This window comes from Cornus florida, unplaced genomic scaffold, assembly GCF_030987335.1.
Source record: "Cornus florida cultivar Cherokee Brave unplaced genomic scaffold, ASM3098733v1 CherokeeBrave_3.0.0_Hap2_Chr01, whole genome shotgun sequence".
NCBI classification, from domain to species: Eukaryota; Viridiplantae; Streptophyta; class Magnoliopsida; order Cornales; family Cornaceae; genus Cornus; species Cornus florida.
This window is the reverse complement of record NW_026775571.1, coordinates 63,434,210-63,449,699: the sequence shown is the minus strand read 5'-3', so window position 1 is coordinate 63,449,699 and position 15,490 is coordinate 63,434,210. Positions and strand designations below refer to the sequence as shown.

The window sequence follows — 15,490 nt, the reverse complement described above, 5'->3', positions numbered from 1 at the left end:
CATTCTTATCTGGTTATAACTGGAGAAACAATCCATAAAAGAAAGAGCCTCATGTCCCATTGTTACGTCTACCATGAGTTCAGCTACAGGTAGAGGGAAGTTGTCTTTTGGACATGCAGAATTCAAGTCACGAAAGTCTACACAAGCTCGTATTTGCCCATTTTTCTTCTTGACTGGGACAATACTTGAAATCCACGTCGAGTATTTAACCTCTCGAATGAAGCCTGCATCAATGAGTTTGTTGATTTCTTCCTCAATCTTTGGGATAAGCTCTGGCCTGAAAAAGCGTTGGGATTGCTTAATTGGATATGCACCATGCTTAACTGCCAGGCTGTGGAATGCGACCCTGGGTTCAAAACCTGGCATTTCTTTGTATGTCCAAGCAAATATATCTCTATACTCAGATAACAACTCAACATAACCTTTCTCCTCTAGAGGGCTTAAGAGTGCACTGATGAAGACTGACTTAAGTTCTTTAACTGATCCTAAGTTAATCTCTTTGAGTTGGTCAATGGTAGCTTACTCCCTCTCTTCAAGTGTTGGAGGCGCTTCCTTGAAGTCTTCTTTATGAGAATCTAATTCTTAGTCATCTTCCGCCATTGTGATATGGTAAGAAGTAGCATAAGTCATTTCTCCTTCATCCTTCCTTTCATCTTCTTGCTCTAAAGGCTCCGTACATATGATGGTTCGTCTTTTAACTATTAATACTCCATCAGCATTCACTTTGAGCTCCATTTTTTGCTTCATTCGAGAAGGAATTAGGCTTCCAACGCCATCATCTTTTTCTGTCTTGAGGTGAACTTTCTCGTATTTTATTGTGTTTTGTTTGTCTTTAGATATGGAATTGATGGCTTCAATCCGGGTAAAGACAAACCTTCATAACTGAGAACTTAACACTTCTTTATTCCGAGCATTGACATTTAACCTGTTGAACACAGAAAAACAAGGTGCATGGTTGCTGTGAGGAGATGATCTATTCATCTGGCCTGTCACATTCAACCTTTCAAAAATAGAATTGCGGGGTACTGGAGCTTCAATTCGATCGAACACTGAGGTTCGTGAAACAAGCTATTGATCCTCATTCTCTTTATTTTCCTTGACACTAATGTATTGTGTACTTGCTTTCTTATCCCTTCTTCCCATGGGGACTCGGATAGGCTCCCTTGGTATGAAACCTAAACCTGTTTTAGGTGGACTGATCTTATGTCCTTAATCTCGCAACTTCTTTTGTGTCTTATTAAGGCTATGCACTTTCTCGCCGGTGAGTTCGAGGCTGAGTTGCCCAAGTTCCGTAGGATTTTCAAAGTCGTACCCTATGTTGGCCAGGAGCTTATATGTATTTGGATCGAATCCTTCTATTGTCCTTTGACGAGGAAGCGAACTTTGTTTTATTGAATCTGAGATCCAAAGACGAACCCTTTTAGTGGCGGTTTAGCAATTTTGGACTTTTCAATCTTCACTATAGGAATTGTTTAGTCTTCTCTGAGCGCTTGTGAATCTTCTTTCATTAAAGAGGGGATGGGCTTTGTCTTTGTTTCATTCATCTCAACAATCTCAACAAAAGGTGATTGTCTTTCCTTCCTTCTAGATTTTGGCACATACTTGAAAACAGACTTGTTCTTAAAGACATTTGAAGATGATCCAGACCCTTATGTAGAAGTCACAACTTTCTTATGTGTGATGCATTCCATAGGAATGAGTTTGACTTATTTCCCCTTTCTCAATTCTACTTTGCCCGTTAAAAGGATATCCGTTGGGAGAACCTCCATTGGTGTATTAGAGTCAGAGTAAAATTTAGCATCTGCAAAATGCAAGTGTGCCTCAGCAAATGGTTTATCATCTGCGAATACAGTTTTTTATGCCATTCCTATAAAACTTGAAGCATTGATGCAAGGTGGATGGAACCACGCCATTTCCATGGACCCAAGGTCGCCCTAGCAATAAGTTATAGGACGTCTTCGCATTGATAACATGGAATATAGTCTCAGCATTTGACTCTTCAATGGTGAGATGGACTAATCATGCCAATTGCTCTTTGTCCTCCTTAGTTAAAGCCTTGGATGACTAGGCGGCTACGAGCCAATTCATCGACTGTGATGCTGAGGTTCTTCATCGTGGATTTTAGCATGATGTTCACTGTAGAACCTCCATCAATGAGGATACACATAACTTTTTGTTCCCGAATGTATCCGAAAATGAAAAGCCGAAGGTTGTGTGGCTTCAAGCCCAACCGCAAGTCCTCGTCGGTAAAGATGATTGCCGCACGACATGAGGCACGAGTGGTTATAGGGATTCGCTCTTCATCATCTTCCATACCAGTGCAGTTGCCTGGATCTTCTAAAACTATGATTTTTTCATCAGTTTGTTCAGCCGGCTCATCAACTCCAGCAATGGACACTGTATAAATGGCTTGAACTTGATTATTATTGAAATATCTAGTGGGAAAGAAATCTTCTAATGTGACAGGCTTGCGAGGGCCATTGTTGGGGCACTCATCTGGTTGATCTCCTTCCACAATCACCTATTTTTCTTGAGTCATTCTTATTGGTTCATTGGTCCTTTACTTGTGTGGCTTCTTTCTCGTCACAAGAGTCCATTCTTCTTTTACTTGTTCAAGTAACTCTGTCTGAGGCATTTGGACAATCACAGGCTCCAATGAACCAAACTGAATGATCTGAGGGCATTCCAGCTGTATGACTGGGGTTATTTGCCTAGAAAGTCTGGAATAAGTTGGACTGAGACATTCAGATGTGGTGGTGGTATGATTTGTCTTTGCTACTTCATCACCTTCCAAAAGAATTTTCCCTTATTTAGCTAAAGTCATTACTAACTCCTTGAATATAAAGCACTTCTCAATCGGATGGCTAACAATACGGTGGTACTTGCAGTATTTTGGGTCATTCACTCGCCCCATTTCTTCAGGGCGTTTGCACTATGGGAGCTCGATCATTTTCTTTTCGAGTAGAAATTCTAGTATTCCTAGCACATCCGAGTCTGGGAATGGGTACTCTTTTTTCTCTAGCTCCTTGAGTGTCAAGCGCGGCTTCTCCTACCAGAGCTTATCCTTCTCTTGGAATTTGTTTTGCTTATCACTTCCTTTGTTCTTCTCCCTCGTGGAGATCTTCAATGGTACTGCCGTGATGGTCATAGTCTTTTTGTTGCCTTTCTTTGTTGGCTTCTTGTCTTTCTTTACTTCTTTCTTATCCTTGCGCTGCTCTAAGGTAGAAGGATTGTTTCCACCATGAGTATTGATGCTGATCTCTATGTCATGGGCACGTGTGGCCAACTCTTCAAAGGTACGGGGTTTGATGCCTTGAAGAATATAGAGAAGTCCCCAATGCATACCTTGCATGCACATCTCAACAGCAGAAATTTCTGAGAGTCGGTCCTTGCAGTCTAGGCTAAGTGCACGCCACATGTTGATATAGTCTATAACAGGTTCGTCCTTCCACTACCTGGTGTTGGTAAGTTCTATCATGCTCACGGTACGACGGGTACTGTAAAAGCAGTTTAAGAATTCACGTTCCATCTAGTCCCAGTCATCTATTGACTCAGCCTCTAAGTCAGTGTACCAATTAAAGGCATTTCCCTTAAGGGAACGAACAAATTGTTTCACTAAAAGATCACCATCAGTTCCGGCGTTGTTACAAGTTTCAACAAAATGAGCGATATGTTGCTTAGAATTGCTCTTTCCATCAAACTGTTGTAACTTGGGAGGTTGGTATCCGACTGGCATTCTCATATTGTCGATTCACTTTGTGTAAGGTTTCGAATACATAAGAGAACTGTGAGTTGCCCCGCCATATTGTGACCTGATCGTGTTACTAATCATGTCTTGAAGTTGTTGGACAGACAATGAAACGATGGAGGGGGTGAAGTTGGTTTGGTTTGCCCCCTGTTTGGATGTGGTTGCATGGTGAGTCTTGTTCGCCATGGTTGCTTGTGGCATGAAACCAGGAGGGTGTGTTGGTCCTTGACTTGACTCGGTGGGCTTTTGTACTTCAAGCTTATTCATTAATGAAGTAATCTACAAGTCTTTGTCTTCCACAGTCTTGGTGAGTTTCTCAATAGCATGGGCCATAGTCACCAGTTGTTCTTCTATCGATGTTGTGTCGGCCATCATGACTTGCATGTAAGTTGAATGTGAAGGATTCAGAGAATCAGCATACCTTGGTGAAGTTGCACCTCTTGGAGATACTGGGGATGAGGCTGAGTGTGAGCCCGTGCTTGAACTAGAATCTGGAATGGATCGAGATAAATGTGGTGACATACTTCTCGGAAAGAAGCCTTCCAAACCAGCGATGTCTTCCTCAGGGCTCACAGTGTTGATCTTCATGGCTCTCAATGATTCAAGGGTGATGAACAGTTGAGCCTTTGTATTCGCAGGCTTAGTGGAGTTGACACGCACTGTGCTTGGCTTCTGCACCAAAGAAGTGGCTATTGCTTTGCTGCGGGTCGTTGGTCCCGTGGAGGTGTTGCTATCACTTGATGGAGCGGCGGTGTTCTTAGTGGCCTTCGAGGTGAAAGCCTTATTGGTTGTCACAATCGCGACATTCTTACTGGCATTCTTCGAGCCATGAGCGATTTGAATCTTCTTTGAGGCCATTGATGCGAGTAAGAGAAGATGTTGACGGAGTGATTAAGGAAATGGAGATGAGAGGCAGAGAGGTCCCACCGGGCGTGCCAAAAATTTGTACACACAAATTTTGATTCCGGAAAACCTAGAACTAAAATAAATGTGATAACAATAATTTTATTAAATAATATCAGAAAATAAATGAGTACAGTTCTCTGTTAGCGATTCTATTACAATATAGAATCTCCCTCTGATTAAATCTCCTTAGAACGTCGGCGCAACGGCTTCGGAAGCTTAAACTTGGGCCGGTGGTTGGATTGTATTTGAATTCTTCAAAATTGAAGAAAACTTGAATAGATTTCTGAACGAGGGATGGTGAGGCTTGATCTCGAATAGTGGATTTGAAAGTTTTTGAAGGAGAACGACACTTGCGTGCTTGTTGTTCTTCAAAATCTTTGAATGTTGAAAGGCTTTGATGAAGAACGGCGTAGGTATGGCACGCTTGTTGTTCTTCTTCTTCAAAAACTTTGGAGTGTTGTTGTTGTTCTTCTGAAACTTCAAAGTCTTTGTTGAGTGAGAGCATGGGCAAAGATTCAATGTTTAGTTTGTCTCTTTCTCTGTGTGTCCTCAAAATGTGAGGGGTGGCCTTGTATTTATAGGCCATTGGGTGGGTTGTTCAATTTGGAAACTCCCTAATATTGTGCAATTTTTTCGATAAATAAAGGATTTGATTCCTTTTATATAGAAATAAATTCAAATTCAAATTTTGAATTAATTTGAATTTAACCGTTGTTTTCTTTAAAAGTCTGAACCTTTAAGATTTTGACACGTGTCCATTGATGGGACCCGTATTTATGAGATTTAATTAATCAAGAAATATTTGACTTCTTGACCGATCCGACGATATTTAGACCATCACAAATTTTAGGTGTTTACAAACTAATACGTGTATTCACTAATGACAAATTCACTAACGGCAAACGTGTATTCAGTAACGGCAAATTCACTAACGACGACGTGAGACGTAATAAATTGTTTGCACGTCACCTGTAGTCTAAGAAGTATGGACATGAATACAGAACACGAGTACGATATGACACGACACGGCGATAAGACAAATTTTGAAAAAATAAGACACCGGCACGACATAAATATGACAATAAAATTATATATATATAATATAATATAAAATTTTAATTTTTACTTGATTTTTAATATATATAATTATAAACACTTACTCCATCCGTCCCAAAATAATTGTATATCTTTCCATTTTGGAATGTCCCAAAAAACATGTCCTATCCCAAAATGGAATGTACTATTTTTTATAACATTTTTAAATTATCCTTTTAACTAAACAACTACACTAATTACGGAGCACTATTTTGTCTTTTAGCAAGGACATATTTGAAATTTCACTCTTATCAATACAACAAAAAATTAATAAAATCCCATTACCATAAAAAGTTGGATTCCCAATAGAGGACATGTATTGAGGGACGGAGAGAGTATCTAAATTAGGTCTAGCAAAAATGCGACCAAATTTTGTTAAAATAGAAACAAAAATTATATACCTTGATATGCAATGGTAGAATTGCTTTAATTTAATATATGATTATATTCAATGGTATAATTGTAGATATGTCTATATTCAATGGTAGAATTGTAAAATTATAGATACGATGGTATTCAATGGTAGAATTATTTCTGTAACCGAACATCCCAAAAGAAAGAGATAAGATTGAAAATAAAGGCGCCTGTAGTTGGCAGAATTTCATTAAGACAGCGTGTGGCAATCCTATGTGCCGTGTCGTTGCTTCCCAGCCTGTAGTCAATGTCATCCTAAAAAACAAAGGAAGGTTCATGAAAAGTCACCAGCAATTGCTCATCTTTATGGATACCACATTGCTAAGATTTGACTAGGCATCTAGCTGTATTATTGCTACTATAATATACTCCGTATAATATATGCTTAGCTATTTCATTTCGTGTCTATATATATATATATATATTTATACACTTATTGCTCTCAAGATCTCAAGCTTCAAGAGATCTGGCACACAATTAAGCAAGGTTCCTATGGCTTCTTCATCTTATTCTTTACTGTCTCGATCAGAATATGACGTATTCCTAAGTTTCAGAGGGGAAGACACTAGTAAAACCTTTGTGGGCTGTCTCTACACGGCCCTGAATCAGAGAGGAATCAGGACCTTCAAAGATGATGAAAGGCTTGAGAGAGGAAAATCTATTTCTTCTGATCTTGTGAAAAATATTAATGAATCCAGCATTGCTGTCATTGTTTTCTCCAAGAACTACGCTAATTCATCATGGTGTTTGGAAGAATTGGTGGAAATTCTCGAGTGTAGGAGGACCAAGGGACTGACAGTTTTGCCCATTTTCTACGATGTGAAAGCATCGAATGTTCGAAAACAGAGAAAGAGTTTCGCAGAAGCATTTAGACAGCACGAAGAAATTCGTGAGGAGGAGATGGAAAGGGTGCAGAGATGGAGGGATGCTTTGAAGGAAGCAGCAAATGTAAGCGGGTTCGATTTAGAAGATGTAGCAAATGGGTACGTACATGTGTCTTGCTTCTATTAGTTGCTATTAGTTTAGTTCAATATATATATATATACTATTATATTGCACTCTATTAGTAACATCCTTAGAGCATCCCAATGCAATATCTTCGCTCCCATTCTACAATTTCACAAAGTGTAATGTCACGACAAATTTTTTTGAGAGTACTAGCCGCAGTCGCGGGCGGGTGGTCCCACCGGATCATCTCCCCCTCCCACCCCTCAACAGACCCAATTTTTGGGGGCAACCACACAAAAAAGAGAAACCACAGCCGCCACACCTACCAGAAATCACCTTCACCTTTTCAAAACCCAGATCGACGCAAACCCAGAAAACCGAATGTCTCCCGTACCCATATTCATCACCTCACCAATTCGCCGAAAAATTAAACCTTAAACCCTCTTGAGGTCTGAGTGGAGTTTGTGGATAATGGGTCGTGTCGGGGTGGAGATTGTGGTGGTGTTTGGGAGCCGGTGTTGGATTTTCATAGAGAGGAGAGAGAAAGGCCAAAAATGCGAAATATATATATATATAAAGACTGATTTGGGAGAGAGACGGAGAGGAAACAGAGGAGAAAAGGGAGGGAAAAAAAAAAAAAAGAATGGTGGTGGTTAGTGGCCGGTGGTGGTTGTTCATAGAGAGAGAGAAAGGCCAAAAAAAAAAAAAAATACTGATTTGGGAGAGAGACAGAGTGGAAACAGAGGAGAAAAGGGGGCAAAAAAAAAGGGGGAAATCATTTTGCATAAGTGGCATGGAAACAGACCGGCCGGAGAGTGAGAGAGAAAGAGAGCGGAGAGAGAAAAGGAAACGTCTTCCTTGCTCGCCTCTTCGTCACCATCGTCGGCTTTTGTCTCAGCCAACAAACACCATGGTACCCCAAAAATGGGTATGTGAGTGTGTGGAGCACTAGTCGCATTCCCGGGTAGTCGGACTCTGCTGCTAGCACTCCTTTTTTCGAAAGATTATTTCTCTTGTTGTGCACACTTCTTCTATACCCTACACTTAATTTGTTGCAATTTGCCTACTTAGGCCATCGGGAAAAAAATAAATAAATAAATAAAAAGACGATACTGCCCTTCCTATAAAAGTTCCCTTTAAACTCCAATTTCACTTATTGACGTGGCAAACACAATAACCACCAAACCCAAACAAATCTGTGTACACACATACATATATATATATATATGTGCACTGTACATCTTCATCATCTCCTTCTCTGTGTTTTGAAATTCAAGAAATCAAAGCATTGCGCGAATCACTCGAATTGGTGGAGACTCATCTGAGCCGACTTGGTCAACTCGTCACCCAGTTGCATAATTGTCTGCAAAACCCTAACCCATTTTTTACAAAATCCCAAAATTGAATCATTGTATATACCAGCAGCGACAATGTAGAAGGACAGACATTAGGATGGATGGGGTTTAACAACAAAATATGTATGCGTGTTTGTGTGTATATATGTGTGAGGTGACGGTGATGGTAGTGGCAGAAATTGGGTGATGAGGTGGGTTTGTGGTGTTCTGATTCTCTGAAGGTTTAGTATGAATTATTTGAATTTCTAGAGAGAAGATCGTGGTTGGTGAGGAGGCAGTGGTGGCGTGGTGGGTGGTGGCTTGGGTTTGTATAGTTCAATTGAGAAAGATCAGATGAAACCTTCGGTTTGAGTTCTCGCCATGTGCAAAGTCTTCAACAATGGAGTTTCGGCCATGTTCTAGTCTTCAATCAATGGAGTACTTCCTGCCATATACTAATCTTCAATCAAATGATGAATACCCTATTGATGACGCGAATCTAAAGGGTAATAGCATGGCCAAATCCAGTCGCCGTGTGGTAACCGACCGCAATGCCGAGTTCATCCTTGTGCCATCGTCCTTTGTCCTCACCGGATACCTCATCGGCGCCATTTCTGGGTTCGTCGGTAACAAAACGGGACTGGGATATTGTTTTGACCAATTCACGAGGTTAAAGCTATATTTGGATATTGGAGTCAAAGGTTGGAAATTAAGGGCAATCTTGTCCTTTCATGCTTCTAAGGGCATGGCTTTTTAAAAAATTCAACCAAATTTAACAACTAATTCTCATGGGACATTGGCCGGATGGGTGATCTGTAACTTTTTTTTTTTGTACAGTTCGGGTTTTTTTTTGCATTTTTTGTTGTTCAGGGGGTTAGTTATAAGTTTTTCCATAGTTTAGGGACTTTTTTGCACTTTACCCTACTACGTATACACCATCAATTTATTTTATACTGCAATATTAAAAATACACACAAGGCTCACCATTCTAAGTGTAGCATGACTACTTGATTATACACATAGAATCCAGTGTAGAGTTTCAGGGGGAGACCACAAGTGTGGAGGGTGCACACTAAACCCCTTCCTCACAGATTATCTAATTGCTCTTGATGCTTCTCATTTTATGGTGGCAAACTTATATTAAGTAGGTGAGTAAAATCCTGTAGAAAAAAAAAAAAAAAAAAAAAAAAAAAAAAAAAAAATTTCTTTAAAGAAAATTTATTTTCTAGCATTCATAAATTATTGAAAAAAATTGTATTGAAAAGCATAAAAGTTACTAAAATATTTGTACTTACCTAAATTGTCCTTATGTTATATTTTTCTTATTTTATAAAAATAGTAAAATAATAAAATAAATAGTAGAATAATAAAGAATTAATTAGTAGTAATATATATCTAAAAAAAAGTGATATAGTTTTCAATTAATTGACACTTACAAGTTACTATTTATAGAAGCCTAAGTTAATTCAAACTCTACCACCAATAAAGTTATTATTGGTTTGTAATTCTTTGAAATCCAGTAAAAAATAATATAAAATAATTATTGGTGCGGTTTACAATTCTCGATATAGTTGGTGGATAAAATAGGAATGCAAAATAGAAAGACATTACTTTCAGGAGAAAATTTTATTTTCGCGTGTTTTGGGCAGGAAACGTTTTGGGGAAAATAACGGGTTGCGAGAATTAAAAAATGTTTCATTTTCATTCTATCCAAACTCTAAAAAAGTTATAAAATTTTCACTTTCTTTCTTTTCTGGTTGATTCTACCTAGCCAACCAAACAGAGCCCTAGAATTCAAATTCATAGTAAAATATTTGTTAAATGTCGGAACTTTCCTTAAGCAAGGTAAAATGACTCAAATAACCTTACTAATATACCAAATGCCTATTTCAACTAAATTTAAGATTATCTTTGTATCTATGTAACTTACCCCACTATCCCTTCTCTCATTTTCTCCCTCCCTCTCTCCAAATTTTTTTTTATTTTTTATTTTTTATTTTTAATCAAACTCGCTCTATATAGCAAATTGCAAGCCAACCCAACAGATGATGTGCTAATTGTGTTAAACTATTTTTCCACTTGGATAGTTTCTATTAGCTGCTTTCAGGTGAAGCATAGGGAGGGTTGTTTGAGTGGAACTTATTTTTGTTAGCTGTTTTCTGGTGGGTTTGAAATCGACGGAGTAGAATAGCCATCCATGGCGCGCAAAAGCCCTTGACAATTTTGACACCAGAGAGACTTGTCTTTAGGGTTAGAAGGGTAGTTGTGTAATTTAGCATTTAGTTGATGACATCATCCAAAATGTCAGCAAGGAGATTTTTAGTGAGGGAAAAATAGTGTACTTTTATGGCCATCGTAAAGTAAAGTAGAGTTAACTCTAACAGGTGGGGTCTCGGGCTATTTTCCAATAATTTCAACCATTGGATATTTGGACAAACTATGAGGACCTATGTCCTTTTTCCAATTTTTTTTTTTTTTTTTATCATTTTCAGGGTTTGGGTCATGTGGGCCCGGGCAGGTTCATGTATTCGGGAATTGTTCCCGACACTTTTTATTTATTTTGTTGGGGCGTATTCGACATTTATATTTTAATTTGGGGTACTGACATTATTATTTTCAAAATATTTTCATTTTTAGGCATTTATGCGATTTTTGGTTTTCGACGGGGCTCACGTGACACTTTTGTGTTTTAGTGTATATATATATGTTTTGAGAGAGAGAAGGGATCCAAAGGGCCGGCTATTCCACTTCCCCTCCCCCCTCCCCCCCTCTCCTTTTCTTTTCTTTTCTTTTGATCTTAGGCTTAATAGTTCTATTGGATCCCCTTCTGGTCAGATTTTGCCAACGCCGTAGAAAGGAGAAGCGGCGGGGACAACGAGAGCTACGTACCCATCTATTTTATTTTGACTTTTGGGCACTTTGGGATTTTGGGTGGAGACTAGAGCTCAAATTTGGAGGCGGTCATAGAAGGATTTCCGCTCTCCATGCTTTCCTCTTCAACCCCCCGAAGTTGTGTCACATTCGGAGCACTTTCATTTTGGCATTTTCACCTCAAAGAGAGGCAGGGGGGTGTTGCGCATGCACATATGTTTGTGTGTTGGATTAGATAACTTATATTGGGACAAAAATGTATAAGAATGATGATTTCATGATTTAAATGTTGCATTCTCATGTATAGTATGTTTAACAGAGTGGTAATTGCAATCATAGGTGGTATCCAATGTGGTTTTATTTGAAATGTGCTTATTTATAGTTATTTGTGCTCTATTTCTCTCTCTCTCTCTCTCTCTCACACACACACACACATCTATATATATGAGGGTGTGGTTATTGTTTCGACAATGGCCTATGCTTGAACAAAGTAAAATAAAAGCAATGATAACCTCGACAAGGATTATCCAAAATAGAAATAAAACTAAACTATAAAGTGCACAATTAGAAGTTCAAGATTTTTTTTTTTTTTTTTTGATAAGTATTTGAAGTTCAAGATTTTAAGATACGCTCACAAAGGGTCAAAGCAAAACAATGATCCCCAAGCTTGCTCCTCCCTCAATTAAGTACCTACAATTGCACAAAAATAAACAATAGGCAAATGATATAAAGTCCTAAACTAACAATCAAATGAGCACTAATTTTAAATTGAATCAATTGAACCGTAGTCCTCGGCAACTGCGCCAAAAATTGATGGTTTGTGGTCGAATCTTCAATTTTAAATTTATATAACCACTACTACATAGGATAGCAAAGCATGTGGTCGAACATAAGAACTGTAGGCTTAATCCAAATTCAATATTAATGATCAAATGACAAGAAATATAGTTTGGAAGGTTCTTAATTAACAACTAGAATTAAATCTATCTAAAATGTAAATAACTGGACTGATAATGAAAAAGACATGATAAGAGAGAGACTTAGGGCATGGAATCCACCTCTAAGCCTTGCAATTATGTTAATGCAATCAAATTAGGGCGATAAATTGTGCATACAAAGATTGTGGCTACAAACACAATTAAGATCAAGAGAATGCTACAATTAACATAAACAAGCATGAATTATCAAAGCTAAGAATGAATTGTCTAGTTACCCACATCTAATCTAACATTTGTAGTACAATTCATCAAAACTAAACATAAATCATCAAGTTATATGCAATTATATCCAATTAGCACCATTATGTAACCATCATTTATACAACTATAAGAAGTGGAAATGTAGAGATTAACCTTCAACAATCAATACATAAGACAACATAGAGATTAGAAGAAGATCAATTCAAGCATTTAAACGTAATCAAGCTTGGTACAACCAAGTTTAATCCTCTATATTACACAATCTATACACAAATATAAAAATCTCCAAATTGAAAGATAATGATACAATTACATTATATTTCCCTGCCCCGTCCCCGACCTAAACCGATTAAATAGGGTACCCTCCTATGATACCCCTCGATTTCGGAACACGGGTTGATCATGTCCACGCACGAGACCGAGGGAAATATCAAGCAATTAATATTTTAAATCGAACACAAAACACAAAACGATAAATAAATAAAGAAATAATCTCGCTAAAAGGGAAACTAATAAATAAATCTCCTCCAATTTAAAATCCATTAATCCTCAATGATAGATAATATAATCCCAATAGAATCAATTTTCCAAAAGAATACAACTCGAGAATCCTCAAACATGGACCTCTAATAAAATTCCATAACTGAAAATAAATAAACGTCTAAGAACTGAAATAACTACTCAGAAAATAGAGTCCTATGAGACCAGAAGAGTGAAGATGTTAAGTCTCTGATCTACATGAACAATTGCTAATCCTGCTACTGACGAGGACCTGAAAAATATAACAATGGTGGGTCAAAACCCACAACAAGTCCTTTCTACGACAACCCAAACAGAGACCTGAAGAAATTACATATCTATAGCTAACTCATGCAATAGCTACATAGTCAATATAAATATACATACTAAAGACTCTCACTAGACTAAGGCAGACTCAACCGTGTAGTGAGTATCTCATACAAATCGCACACAAAGGTGATCACGAGTCCTCCTTCTACCAGGCCACATATCCCTAAATTCAGTTACCCATCTTAACTGGCAAAATATGCCTCCATCCTAACCACTGATCATAAAACCTCAAGCTCGCATCATGGTACATATAATATCACTATAGATATAACTAACCATATCCTGACTATGGTATTCAAACAACCACGATACCCATATCCTAACAATGGGCTGAAAAATATATAAAAACATATAATAGCCATATCCTAACAATGGCATGTCATCCATATCCTGACAATGGCATGACATTGAATCACATCTTGATAATGGTTCTCAAATAATCAAATATATATATATATCATGTTCAAGATCATAAAGTACAGATATGCAATTGATTAGAATCATATCATAAGAGTAAATAACATATAGTTTCATGTTATAAAATCACATGAATAACTTATAATTCATTTAAAGTTTCTTACAACAATTATCTCAACATAATTTGAACCCTAAACATGTTGATATTTTATATTTATAGCCAATTAAGAGTTTCACAAACATATCCCATGCTAAACATTTAATCTCAATTGTTAAAACAATTTAAAAGATTAAATTCACCAATTCATAATTAAATAAATTTCAATTTCTTGCATCTTTATTATCATGCACGTTTAAATTCAAATATCACCTTCTCTAAATCCCTAATTAGTGTTCGGGACCTTAAATAATCAATTCGGGACCAAACGGAACACGTTTGCCCAAAAATCTGATATAATGCTCGAGTACCCTCCTTAGTGTGCTCGACCACATAGTGTTGGAGCATTATTTCGCAGAAGACAGTGCTTGAGCATTGTTTTGGGAAACAGCTCGTGAACTCCAATTTTAAGCCTTATTCTCCATTGTTAAGAGTCCTAAAGCATGTTACTAAGTCCCATAAATACCCAAGCACCAATTTACATCGTTATAACATGTAAAAATCCATTTAAATCAGATCTAAGACATGAATTTACCAAATTATACATCAAGAACAAATATGAACATAAACCCAGAAATGCTCTAGATCAATTTAAACATGGATTCATATTTTATTAACCCTTTAATCATCCCTAAAGTTATACTAGAGACATATAGATTACAAATCTAAGGGAGAAGTGTAAAACAAAGGACTTGCTTTAAACTTTCGGATCGAAAGCTAAACTCCTTCTTTCTTGTTCTTCTTTTCTAAAGCCGGCAGCCTTTGGGTTATCGTCGTCCACTCCGATGATCCTTCTTCTTCTTCTTCCTTCTCTCTCTTTCTTATGCCCCTCTCTCTTTTCTTTTCTCTTTTTAGATCTACTCTATATGTGTGTGTGTATATATATATATAGATATAACATATATCCTAGACCTAACATACGTCTGACAATCTCAAACTAACTAAATAATATAATAAATAATTATTTTTAATGAAACATAATATATATATATACACCACAATATATACATAAATACTAATTCACGTGGGTCACTATCTAACCCATTTAGAATCCCACTTAAATAGTCCATGGGCTATAACCCAAATCCATAAACTTTTAAAATAAAATAAAACTAAAATCAACAAATCATTTAACTAATACAATTAATCAAAATAAAAACCATTAAATTACATAAATATATCACATGAAATCAAACAAAATACACATACACAAATAGCCAAACTAAATAATATAATTAATTCAATTAAACCAATTAAATAGAACAAATAATCAAATTAACACCTAATTAAATATAAAATCAAATAATCAAATAGCCACATAATTAAATAAAAATGCAATTAAATACTTAATTAAAACTCCAGAAATTAGGGGTATTACACTTCCTAACCCGCCCCGGCAACTGTTTAAGTTTTCTTACCCCCGCGGGTACCCGCCTTGCCCTATTTTAATACTTTTGATATTTTCCCCCGTTTTTTTTTTTTTTTTTTTAACCCCAAATTGATGCATAGCAGATACTAATCCACAAAATCAGATAGCAATGCATTTGCAGAT

The 15,490-nt window shown here is 37.1% G+C and overlaps 1 protein-coding gene across 3 annotated transcripts in view; it reads left to right on the top strand.

Annotated features, from left to right (window-relative positions):
* Window positions 1-6,462: 6,462 nt before the first annotated feature.
* Window positions 6,463-15,490, top strand: part of LOC132298911 (disease resistance protein RUN1-like) — a 38,460-nt gene continuing 29,432 nt past the window's right edge. For 2 of the 3 annotated variants that reach the window (XM_059795288.1, XM_059795271.1), the window contains exon 1: window positions 6,463-7,146. In XM_059795288.1, coding sequence (XP_059651271.1) covers window positions 6,545-7,146 — 602 coding nt within the window. In that variant the 5' untranslated portion in view covers window positions 6,463-6,544. The remainder of the gene's footprint in view (window positions 7,147-15,490) is intronic. The other variant, XM_059795280.1, reaches the window with a different exon arrangement.